At 47.3% G+C, this 12,821-nt stretch overlaps 1 protein-coding gene across 2 annotated transcripts in view; it reads right to left on the bottom strand.

Moving 5' to 3' along the window:
• MERTK (MER proto-oncogene, tyrosine kinase) overlaps nucleotides 1-12,821 on the bottom strand; it is a 133,567-nt gene that overhangs the window by 100,090 nt on the left and 20,656 nt on the right. For both annotated transcript variants that reach the window (XM_031008269.3, XM_055378291.2), the window contains exon 2: nucleotides 1,717-2,137. In XM_031008269.3, coding sequence (XP_030864129.1) covers nucleotides 1,717-2,137 — 421 coding nt within the window. The remainder of the gene's footprint in view (nucleotides 1-1,716; nucleotides 2,138-12,821) is intronic.

Raw genomic sequence — 12,821 nt, 5'->3', positions numbered from 1 at the left:
CTAAGCAAGCCTACAACCTGGGGGAAAAAATGTAAAAAAAAAGGGCACATCTTGTGGAAGTGTTGGCACACTAACCTGAGTAGTTAGGTCTGTGGTAATTGTGAGGTGGTTTTCTGAAAAGGAAACAAAATGATTCACTAAAAGGCATGACACAGTATGGGACGGTGCCAAGTATCATGTCACAGAAAGTGAAAATGTAACAGATCAAAGAAGGCTCCATTCCAAAGTGGAGGAATTGCAGGAAAAAGGCTCTTGCTTCCACCCTGTGTGGCTCTGACCTCATTTTGTGCTTTTAACAACCACAGGCCAACCCAATTCTAAAACTGTGCATGCAACGAAGTCCTGATGCAAAAAAACAAAAACAGAAAAGCAAAACACCTCCTGGCTAAGAGGAAAGAGTGGAGAATACAAAATGGGTGGCAAGAAGAGAAGCATCTACCTGCCCGTCTGCAGCATTCTGAGACATGACAGCTGGGTCCCTGGGAAAACAGAGTATTCCAGATATAAGTCCTGGCTTAGCTTATCCCTGTCACACACAACCCTCCACCTCATCTAGCTTGCTCTTAAAATACAAAGTGGAGTACTGAGATGATGGTCTGAGGCTTAGGGCCTGTCTCATTTCCAGAGACAGACTTTCCATCTCTTCCTGCCCCACGGTGCACGGGGGCTACATCAGCACTGGGAGGCGGTGGGGAGAGGTGGAAGGCAGGGGCAGCAGGGTAACTGAAGGGACGAGAGAGCTGCACTGGTTTTTATTTTTTGGGTTTTTTTTTTTTTTGAGACAGGGTCTCACTATGTTGCCCAGGCTGGAATGCAGTGGCTAGTCACAGGTGAAATCCCACTACTGAACAGTGCAGGAGTTTTGATCTGCTCCATTTCTGACCTGGGCCAGTTCACTCCTCCTTAGGCAACCTGGTGGTCCCCTGCTTTTGGTGGTAGTGGGGGGAATCCCCATATTGATGCAGATACCCAATTGGCATAGCACACTATAGCCCAGAACTCTCTAGCTCAAGCAACTGCACTGTTTAAAAAGCCCCACATGGCCAGGGTGATTTTAACGTCTCCTCCTACCCGGTAAGAAACACTGTTCCCACTCACTGGTAGAGCTCTTGGGTCCAGCTGTACTTGATATGATATGTAGGTCAGGTGGGAAGTAGCCTCCCAGGCCCAGCCCCTGAGTATCTGTTAACCAACAGTTCCAACACTGCCAAGCTCAGATTGAACACACACTGTCAGTTATCCTTCAACTCTCTGAAGGGACCAGTGGTTTGCTTAAATAGAAAACAAAAGGCTTTTGCTTTTGAGGCAGCATTAGCATAATGACATTTAAAAAGAAAGGAAGAGGCCTGGCAAGGTGGCTCATGCCTGTAATCCCAGCACTTTGGGAGGCCTAGGTGGCCGGATCACCCAAGGTCAGGAGTTTGAGACCAGCCTGGGCATCATGGTGAAACCTCATCCCTACAAAAAATACAAAAAAAAAAAAAAAATTAGCTGGGTGTGGTGGTGGGCACCTGTAATCCCAGCTACGCCGGAGGCTGAGGCAGGAGAATCATTTGAACTCAGGAGGTGGAGGTTGCAATGAGCTGAGATCGTGCCACTGCACTCCAGCCTGGGCTACAGAATGATACTCTGTCTCAATAAGTAAATAAATAAATAAATAAATAAATAAATAAATATTAAAACTAAAAAAATAAAAAAGGAAGAAAGAACACATACCTGAAGGAAGCGATTATTGCTGTAACTTCATCATCTGGATAAAACTGTGTAATTGCATGATGTGCCCCAAGCAATTCCTTCCCATCTTTCCACCAAGAAATTGTGGTGTCCTGGTATATATTAGGTACACTGATTGAGCAATTAAATTTGACACCTTTATGTTCAGAAAGTATTATGTGTCCAACTGTGTGTTTGAAGGCAAGAGGCGGTAGGGGCTTTGATTCGACAGAGGTCATCTGGGGAATGGCTACATTTCCTGTATGTGGTCTTCCAGGCTGGGTTGGTGAAAACATCAAGGCAGGCTGGTACCCACTGGCGTGAGGAAGGGATAACAGCGGTGTGTGGTCAGTTTGCAGGCTCCCTGGAAAAGGTCCCAGGAGTAGCGGGTAAGGCTTGGCTTCTTCCCTTGCCTCAGTGATAGCTGTAAAGCAGAACATCCAAATTTTAGCCTTTTAAATAAGAAGAGTTTCCCAAGTAGGTTCCCAACTTCTTAGGCCAAGAAGAGAGAGCACTGGGGTGTCCTCTGTGCCCCAGGAAAAGATAAGCAGAATTCATTAACACACACATCTGGACATATTCTCATTCACCAGTTCATTCGTTTGTAAACTTGCCTCTGGAAGAGTCCTGAAGAAATGTAACCACCCCTACCAAAAATAAAAATTTTCTTATTACTGACTCATTCCAAGTCCTTCATGCCCAACTCAGCAGTATAAGAAGAAGGTGATGACACAGCAGGGCTCAAGGTCACTTTTCTTGGCCAGGCGTGGTGGCTCACACCTGTAATCTTGGCAGTTTGGGAGGTCGAGACGGGAGGATCACCTGAGGTCAGGAGTTTGAGACCAGCCTGGCCAACATGGCAAAAACCTGTCTCTACTAAAAATACAAAAATTAGCTGGGCATGGTGGCACATTCCCGTAATCCCAGCTACTCAGGAGGTTGAAGCAGGAGAACAGCTTGAACCTGGGAGGCGGAGGTTACAGTGAGCCAAGGTAGCACCACAGCACTCCAGCCTGGGCGACAGAGAGAGACCCTGTCTCAAAATAAATAACTTTTCTTACTGTCTGCTCTGTCAGAGACTATGCTGCAAATTTGGCTGATAGTCTTTAAAAAGCTGATTGAGGTTCGAAAAAAAAAAACCACCCCAAAAATTAGCCAGATGTGTTGGCATGCATCTGTAGTCCCTGCTACTTGGGGGGCTGAGGAAGGAGGATCGCTTGAGCCCAGGAGATCAAGGCTGTGGTGAGCCAAGATTGTGCCACTGCACTCCAGCCTGGGTGACACAGTGAGACCCTGTATCAAAAAAAAAAAAAATAAAAATAAAAATAAAAAAAAAAAGCTGCTCATGGCCACAAAGAGATGAGTTTACAATTTTTATGCCTTAACAACAAAAAAAGTGTTCTTAAGTTACCAGCTATAGAATACTGAAGCTTCCAGGAAAATGCTTGCTTGCTGGAATAAACCTGGAAATGTTTTTATTTAATCTGGTCCACAAGTATTTTAGACGGTTTCTGAGCAAGGGAAGGCTCATAATAGCTGTACTTTTAGCTTTCTGAATGGCATTTTTTGGACATAGATTCTACACTGGTTGTTACCTATTCAAATACGTTGGGAGGGAGTGAGTGAGACAGGTGGGTGAGAGAGATATAGGCCCAGCATTCTACATTATGGGTTGGTGACTGGGGGTACACAGTGGGGGCTCCATCCTTGCTCAAGGGCTGGCCTCCTGCCGTGCTCAGGACATCATGCCCTCCTGGGCTCCTGAGTGTGTGTGTGCAGGGAGTAGGGTGTTCTTTGCTCAGAGTTGTGCCCGATTTAGCAAATAACACAGGATGCCCAGTTAAGCTTGAATTTCAGATGAACAACAAATAATTGTTTTTTAAACAAACAGGGCCTTCTTGCTCTGTCACCCAGGCTGGAGAGCAGTGGTACAGTAACTCACTGCAACTTCAATCTCCTAGGCTCAAGCGATCCTCCTACCTCAGCCTCCCGAGTAGGTTGTACTATAGGCTCGTGCTACCACGTCCAGCTAGTTTAAAATTTTTTCTTGTAGGGAGGGAGTCTGGCTATGTATGTGCCCAGGCTGGAATTTTTAAAATTTAAGTATTCAGTTAAGTATTTAATTGGCTAATGGGAGATATAAGTAGGAAATCGTGGGGCAGAAGGGAGGGGATCTGGGAATTTTTCCTCTAGGTTCCTCTCTGCCAAGCCACTCTGGACAGCACATTTGCCTCAACTGAAGGGCATACCCCTGTCTGGGAGCCCTTGCCATGCAGCTCCCTCTCCCATTCCAGCAACTGCTCCCTCCCAGGCCCCTTTGATGTTGGGGGCCAACTCTCATGGCTGTTGCCTTTGGGAACTGCCTCCTTAGTGAGTCAGGATCAATGCCAGATAGAAGAGAAGAGATTTTCCTACAAGGATACAGGAAGACTTTTCCTTATCCTGAGGTCTTGGTGACTGTGGGAGTGTAGGGCCTTCTGTGTGCTTTAGGGGAGGGCTATGTGGGTCAGCTGTGGGCTGGCCTGGAGCCCAGCTGTCCAGACAGATGAATGTGCCATCATGGGAGTGTTCACTTATGCTAGGGAGTGAAGATCAGGATGACAACAGACAGGGACCATTGCCTCTCCAGTCACTCACAGCCCACATGCCAGGCAAACCTTCACAAGGGTGGACCTATGCTCTTGGTAGGAGGAGGCGGCTCCCCTTCCTCTGATGTGTGGATGCTTTCTGCAGCAATGCATGTTCTGGCTGTTTTTCTCATGCCTGCAGAGCTCCCTCAAGGGTGCTCTACTTACTCATGTAGGCTTTGTTTTTGTTTGCTTTCTGAGATGGAGTCTCGCTCTGTCACCAGGCTGGAGTGGAGTGCAGTGGCACAATCTCAGTTCTCTGCAACCTCTGCCTCCCAGGTTCAAGTGATTTTCCTGCCTCAGCCTCCTGAGTAGCTGGGACTACAGGCGTGTGCCACCATGCCCGGCTAATTTGTGTATTTTTAGTAGAGACGGGGTTTCACCATGTTAGCCAGGATGGTCTTCATCTCTTGACCTTGTGATCCACCCGCCTCGGCCTCCCAAAGTGCTGGGATTACAGGCGTGAGCCACCACACTTGGCCCTTTATTCATGTACTTTGAAGCCTTGACAATTCACCTTTGCCACTTGGGTGGGCACACTCATCTGTGGTTCTTCCTATTCACTGAGCTACAGAGGACTCAGGAATTAGGGGTTTAATCCAAATCACTTTTTTCCCCCATTTAAATATAGGTCTCTTTCTTAGAAGGCAAAAATGGGAAGCGGGAGAAACAAATTATACCTTCGTTGGCTTAATTTATTTAAGAATATTTTAAATTTTTAATTAGGAAGTTAACAAATTTGTTGTGAAAAAATTCAAATATTTATTGAAGCATATACAATATAAAATGAAAGTCTGGGGCTAGGCGCAGTGGCTCACGCCTGTAATCCCAGCACTTTGGGAGGCCGAGGCAGGCGGATCACGAGGTCAGGAGATCGAGACCATCCTGGCTAACACGGTGAAACCCCATCTCTACTAAAAATACAAAAAATTAGCTGGGCATGGTGGCAGACGCGGGTAGTCCCAGCTACTCAGGGGGCTGAGGCAGGAGAATGGTGGAATCCGGGAGGCGGAGCTTGCAGTGAGCCGAGATCGCGCCACTGTACTCTAGCCTGGGGGACAGAGCGAGACTCTGTCTCAGAAAAAAAAAAAATTAAAAAAAAAATAATAATAAAGTCTGTTTTGTAAGCCCAACCCTGCAAGATAATAACCTCTGATTACAATTTGGGGTATAATCTTCAGTTTTCCATGAGCCAAGCTGTTCACCAAAGTGTTAACTTGGTTACGGGCAAGGCCACCCACTAAAGTGACATCACTGAAGTCAGGGAGCCACGAAACCTACCCTGAAATCACTCAACACTCTAGATGGTTTAAAAGATATCTGGGCCAGGTGCGGTGGCTCACGCCTGTAATCCCAGCACTTTGGGAGGCTGAGGTGGGTGGATCACCTGAGGTCAGGAGTTCGAGACAAGCCTGGCCAACATGGTGAAACCCCGTCTCTACTAAAAATACCAAAATTTAGCCAAGCATAGTGGCGGGTGCCTGTAATCCCAGCTACTCAGGAGGCTGAGACAGGAGAATCGCTTGAACCCGGGAGGCAGAGGTTGCAGTAAACCAAGATCTCACCATTGCACTTCAGCCTGGGCAACAAGAGCGAAACTCCGTCTCAAAAAAAAAAAATATATATATCTATATATATATAGATAGATAGATAGATAGATCTATCTATATATAGATAGATAGATAGATCTATATATATATAGATAGATAGATCTATATATATATATAGATAGATAGATCTATATATATAGATAGATAGATAGATCTATATAGATAGATAGATAGATAGATAGATAGATATCTGATCTGTACAATTTGATTTACCAGAAGTTGATAGAATGATTTGATTGCCAACAGATATTTATATAGCACCTCCTGGGTTCAAGATTTGCTATGACAGTCAAATGGGATAAAGAAAGAGACTTATTTCAGGAACAGAGCCACAGTGGGTCCCAGGAGCTAAAGGGGAGATGGACATGGCTAACTGGCGGTGGGGAGGGGAGGCTGCCCATAGCATCAGGGAGGCCTTCTCTGACTAACCTCCTATAGTTAGCACCCCCAGGTTAGGTGCTAGTACCCTTTTGTAATACATCTTACGATTACTCATCCAGTTCTTTCTCCACTGCCGGACTGAAAGCTCCATGATACCTACCACCTACACTACAGCCAGTATGTAGGAGGTGCTCAAAATAGGTTTGTTGAATGAGTGAGTAAAGGATGGATCTGAGGAGGGATGGAGAAGGTGCCTGGGGCTGCCAGGGTCAAAGGTGGTGGGAAACTGAAGAGACAGGAAGTAGCCCAACCAGTTTGGGAACAGCAATTTAGCTGAAGAGTTGAGCTACTCTGCTACAACAAAAATGGGAGATAAACCAAAATTAAGGTGAATGTGGAGAGCCCTGAATCCCAGTCGAGGCAGGAGAAGTTCCTGGAAGGCTTCTGAGCAAGGGAGAGCAAGACTCAGAGCTAGGCTTGATGAGGGGGATTCTGGCACCAGCAACTGGCTGAGTAGGAGGAAGAAGAGCAGGAAGTGGGAACCTTCCAGGAAGGCAGTGAAGACCTGACTACAGGGGCAGTCAGTGAGGAGTAGGAAGGATACAGGAGACCGAGAAGAGGGGGCTGACAGCAACAGCATCCTCACTACCACCAGTGTTCCACAAAGGAAAGTCAGTCTGATACCAGATATTGAGGAAAGATGCGATCCTGGCATAAAGGAGAGTTCTCAGGAGTGGACAGCTGGTGGCTCGAGGCTGCTCAGGCTCAGTTTGCTCACAGGGAAAGTGGGGATGGCAACCATGGTGCCTCATAGGGTTGCCAACAGGAATAAAGGAGTTATTACTGTCTGGATCACAGTAAGCACTCAATGTTAGCTATTATTTTAATTATTTTCTCATTTTATTATGAGTTAGTAAAAATCTTCCATGGTCTAACCCTTGAGAACTGTTGGGACTGAGGCTGGACCCCCACGTGGCTGGTGAGATTGGTGAAGCTCCTACTGCACAATTTTAGAGGGGTGGTATTGCCATTCACATCGTTGTTGGCTGTATAAATTGTTCTCTAGAGCTGTGCAATGCATAACCTCACCAGCCCTATGTGGGGGCCCTGGGTGATTATACAAAATGTGAAGAAAAAAAAGCCAAAACAAAAACCATTCCAAGGTTTTGGACCCAAGGGTTTGAGCAATGATGAATTAGAAATTATATTTTAAGTTGCTAAATTTCTCATTGTTTCTATTACTTTGGTTGTATAACGTATCTTTTCCCCCTGTTTTTCCCCCACAGAAGTGGAATACTCTCAAAATTATTTTTGGGGAGTGATTGCAGATGAATTCAAACTGAAAGGCTTACCCACATCAAAGACTTAATGCAAATGTGGTCATTTCTACACAGCACATGGAAAAGTGGGGTGCCTCTGGTTGTAATTTGGGTGGAATTCACAAGAAATCTCCACCTTATCCCTCCCACCTTCTTCCAGGATTGCTTCCTCATGTGGACTGGATAAACAGCTGGAGTGGAATTTTAACTTCACATAAATGAGTGCTGCTAAGCTGCCTTGGATCACCAGCCTCCCATTCAGGTCCCAGAGTAGCCACCCAGCTGCTCCAGCAGCTGCATTTACCAACTCCAGGGGCCACTCCATCCAGTCCTGGACTTGTGTGGTACAGCACCCCTGCCTGTGCCCATGTGTTTCCAATCACCATGCAGCCCTTGACCAGAGCCCTAACGTCCGCTTCTTAAAGTCAGGGCTTTTGTCTCCATCATCTTTCTTCAGCACCCAGCACAGGACATGCCCAAGGCACGTGATTAGTGAATGTTTATTCACATACTGCCCATTTTTCTGTGAGAGTTTGCCCTGTTTTTCTGAACATACTTGTCTGTAACTTCCTTGAAGGCTGGAGGTGGCATCATCTGAACCCACCATGATGATTGGCATGGAGTCACATGCAGCAAACATTTACAGAATAAATGGGTGTGACGTGCAGAGGTCCTGAAGGGTGAGCAGGGAAGAGAGGTGGTCCAGGCAAGGACACTGCTGTGGCTGGAGACGGAACTTGGAGAGGCTGTCAGCATGCCTATGACACACAATTACAGTGGCTCAGACATTTAGGGACTTTGTGAATAGTCTCTTAGACTCAAAATTCGTTCATTAGCGCATGCCAGTAAAGAATGTTATTTTCCATGTGACCAACTAGTGCATCCTACCCTCAAATCCATGAATCCTTGCTGAGCACTTGTCAAATGCAGTGTGCAAAGGCAGATGGGCTGGTGGGCAGTGCTGCTCAGAGGTTAGCTAGCAGCTTTGCAGTCAGAGGGCTAAGGCCCACCCAGTCCCTCACCACCTCAAGGTATGGCCTCAGGAGAGCTCTATAACTTCTTTGAACTCTTGTGAGGACAAGAGGATCTCAGCAGTAGGAGCTGATAGGCATCGAGTCCACCAGCAGACTCCAAAGATATTGGCTGACATGGCTGTTACTGGCTTGCATCTGAACCCTGGCCTGCTGGCCACCTAAAGTAGGAATTTCTAAAGCCAGGTCTGGGCCCTGCGGGGATAAGGGCTGAGTTTAATTAGTGATGTCTGCCTTGGACAATGCATGGGGAAGGGCAATACTAGAGTAATATAATTGCCAGCCATGAGTGAGAGGAAAAAATATACATCGGGCTTGGGATGCGAAGGGCTCTTAGCTCTAAGGCATCTCTCAATCTCTCTAGGGATGGTCTCCACAAGCCTTTCCTAACATGAGCTCCTTTGATTTTCTTGAAGCTTGGTGATCACAGCCCAAGGTGATCACCGAGGTGACTAAAGAAAGCAGCAGCAACTGAAATTGCAGGTCCCATGATAGTGGGTGGGGATGTGGCAGCAAGCAGCCTCCCTGGCCCTGGAGTCCCTCCATGCTGTGGGAAGAGGGCTGAGCAGGGCAGGTGGCAGCCCTGTGGGACTGAGGGTGCTGGCTGGTGAACCCTGTTCAGTTCCACCCCACCCCTGGCTGGTGAACCCTGTTCAGTTCCACCCCACCCCAGCCACCCCAGGATGCTGTGTGCCATCAGCCTGCTTTATGATCCCAGGCACCTGGGAAGAGAGAGGAATAGCTCCTCTACCAGAGTTACAGTAATGGCAGGAGTGAGTGCCAGCCTGTGGGACCCATTACTCCTGCTCTTTCTATTCCTTCCCCAACAATAAAATGGGCAGAAGCATCAGCTGAGCTCTCTAAAGTTCAGCCTCAAACTCAAGAGGCCCAGGCTAGGCGTGGTGGCTCCCAGCACTTTGGGAGGCCGAAGTGGGAGGATTGCTTGAGCCCAGGAGTTCAAGATCAGCCTGGGCAACAGAGTGAGACAAGTCTCTACCAAAAATAAAAATAAAAGAAAAACGAGGCCCAGAGGAGGCTGCAAAAGAGTGAGGGCTTATCTTTCAGCTCCTAGAGGTTCTTTGCTTCCCAACTCAAGCACACATGAACATATGGCACATAAATGCATGGCCAAGAGGATGCACCTTATTCCAGAGGTACGCTGTTTCCTCACCAGTCTTGCTGTCTGCTGAAGGTATTTGCTATCAAACAGCCCTACAGCCCTTCTGCAGGTGGGTTTGTGATTTAGAGAAAGGCTTTTTTTTTTTTTTTGAGATCGCGTCTTAGTCTGTCACAGCCCAGGCTGGAGTGCAGTGGCGTGATCTCAGCTCACTGCAAACCTCGCCTCCAGGGTTCAAGCAATTCTCCTGCCTCAGCCTCTTGAGTAGCAGGGATTACAGGCAGGTACCACCATGCCCAGCTAATTTTTGTATTTTTAGTAAAGACCGAGTTTCACCATGTTGGTCAGGCTGGTGTCGAACTCCTGACCTCAGGTGATCTGCCTGCCTCCACCTCCCAAAGTTCAGAGAAAGGCTTTTGCATCTGGAATCCTGTAAATGCTGGTATCCCTGTTTCCCTACCCTCTCTAGGAGAAAACGCAGAACCTAGACCGGTGCCCCCACCCCCCATTTCTGTATGCACACACCAGGCTGATATTTGAATCATGTCCTGAGCAGCTGCCCTGTCACCTAGGTTAAGGACTCCCACCCCACTCCCTTTACCCCCACAGCTAGCTGAGGCCAAACATAGCACAAAAGGAAATTTTCTACTTAGTACTATTTAAGCAATACCCAAAGGATTCCTGATTGATAAAGTGTAGTGGCCAGGCGCAGTGGCTCATGCCTGTAATCCCAGCACTTTGGGAGGCCGAGGCGGGCAGATCACCTGAGGTTAGGAGTTCAAGACCAGCCTGGCCAACATGGCAAAACCCCGTCTCTACTAAAAAATACAAAAAGTAGCCAGGCCTGGTGGCGGGCACCTGTAATCCCAGCTACTTGGGAGGGTGAGGCAGGGAGAATTGCTTGAACCTGGGAGGCAGAAGTTGCAGTGAGCTGAGATCACGCCACTGCACTCCAGCCTAGGCAACACAGTGAGACTCCGTTTCGGAAAATAAATAAATAAATAAATAAATAAATAAAATAAAGAGTAGCAACACTTCATTAGAAGAAAAACAAACAAAGAGTAGCAACACTTCATTAGAAGAAAAAGAAAAAGAAAAAAAAAAAAAACCTTCAACCAGAACTCACTTGACCTGATGGATCAGTCCTAAATTGCAAATGGTAATTATTAACTTCACTGGAGTGACCCTTGGGCCACTTGGAGAATGTTAAAGGAGGAAGAGGCGATCACGCCACCCATTTGCCCTAAGTGTAGCAAAGCCCTGCAAGAGAAACTGGGTGGCTGGCCCTGAGTCACTGCTGGAGAGAACAGGCCTGGGGCTTGCAGGGAGGAAAGGAAGTAAATGGCTGGGCAGTGTGTGCCCCAAGAGGTCACAGCCCAGCCACAGGAGGAGAGAAGCCCAAGTGCCAGTGAAAGCCCCGAAATGCCTGCACGGTGGAAGGAACGTGAAGTTGCCTGTAAAACACGGTGTTGACATTGGGTTGCCAGATAAAAAACAGTACAGCCCTTTACATCTGAATTTCAGATAAGCAACCAATATGGGAACACCCCGGATTTACCTAGTGGAACAAATATAACTTAGTATCATTTAGTCAAAACCAGCCGAAGCCACAGCACTAGGGATTTCATTGTTGCCCTTCCCACAGGCTGCTTCTTGGGGCTTAGAGCAGCATGGAGAGTGGGTCTGGAGGGGCAAACAGGGACCTGGCACATCAGGAAAGCTATCCAACCTCTCTGAACCAAGGCTTGCAGCATGAAGGGGCTGAGACATCTGAGCAAAAGCACAAGGGGCTTGCTTATCAGTGGGGTGACCTTCCTACTGCCCCTGGCCCCATACATTCCTTTTGGCTCAAAAAAAAAAAAAAAAAAGAAAGAAAAGAAAAGAAAAGAAAAAGAAAAAACATCAAAAAACAAAATAAGCAGAGGTACCTCTCTGCTTGGCCTTGAACACACATGTTAGCAGGGCAAGCCCCAAGGGCCCCAAAGGGCTTTAGGTACCCTCTCATCATCCCTTTCAGCCTGTCCCCCACTTTTTCACTGGGGCATTTGCCTTTTTCTTGGTGGTGCTTTGCAAAAGAAGCTTCCCAAACAGACTGCAATGTCCATGTCCCTACCATGGGGGGCACCAATGCAACCAGAAAAGAGCCTTCCAGAATCTGACCACGACTTTTCACTACTTCTTCCAACTCTCCCACTATGCTGTCAAACCCAGCAGAACATCAGAATCTTCCAGGAAATGTTTTTAAGCTTTTGATGCCCATGTCCCACCCAGGGCTTGAATTTATTGGCTCAGGGTGCAGCTTGGGCACTGGGATTCAAAAAAAATCTCCTCTTATGATTCTAATGTGCAGCCAGGGCCAGACCCCTACTTTAGGGAATAGATTCAGTGGCACAAATCACTCTAAGATGGGCCAGGGGGCTGCGGAAGGCCAGGGATGGGGGGCACTGAATGGCCTGGATGGAGCTCGCAAATCCTCATGCAGAGGGCCCAGGTTTGACTGCACGTGCTTTAGGAGATGAGGAGGCTGCAGGAGGGGTGGGGTGAGAACAAGAACCCTAAAGTCAGAGGGACAAGGCATAGCCCCAGCTCAGCCACGTAGAGGCCAGGTGACCTTGTGTAAGTCACCTGTCCATTCAAAACTCACTCTCCTCTTTCTGTAAAATGAGACAGTTTCCCTCCAGCCTTTGGGGCTCTGGGGTTGATTCTCCCCAAGACTCAGCTGTGGCTTTCACAAGACCCAGAAGAGATGCTGAGTCCCCAAGTTTAATTTCTCCATCATGCCACTCCCAAAACATACCCTCCAGCTCACCAGTACCTGAATTCTCTACTTCAGTACCTGTTTTCTCTCCAAGATAAGAGTGGAATATTGCACGTGAAACAATGCACAGTGTCTGGCATCCACAGACATGCAATAAATGGCAGCTATTATTTTCCTAACATGAAACATCTGATCTGTCTTGTTTCAAAGGTGCAACTAGTCATGCCTGGACTATCAATGCCAAACATATGGAACTGATTATGCT

Source organism: Gorilla gorilla, chromosome 12 (genome assembly GCF_029281585.2).
Source record: "Gorilla gorilla gorilla isolate KB3781 chromosome 12, NHGRI_mGorGor1-v2.1_pri, whole genome shotgun sequence".
In the NCBI taxonomy this organism is placed as follows: Eukaryota; Metazoa; Chordata; class Mammalia; order Primates; family Hominidae; genus Gorilla; species Gorilla gorilla.
This window is presented reverse-complemented; position numbering and strand designations above follow the sequence as displayed.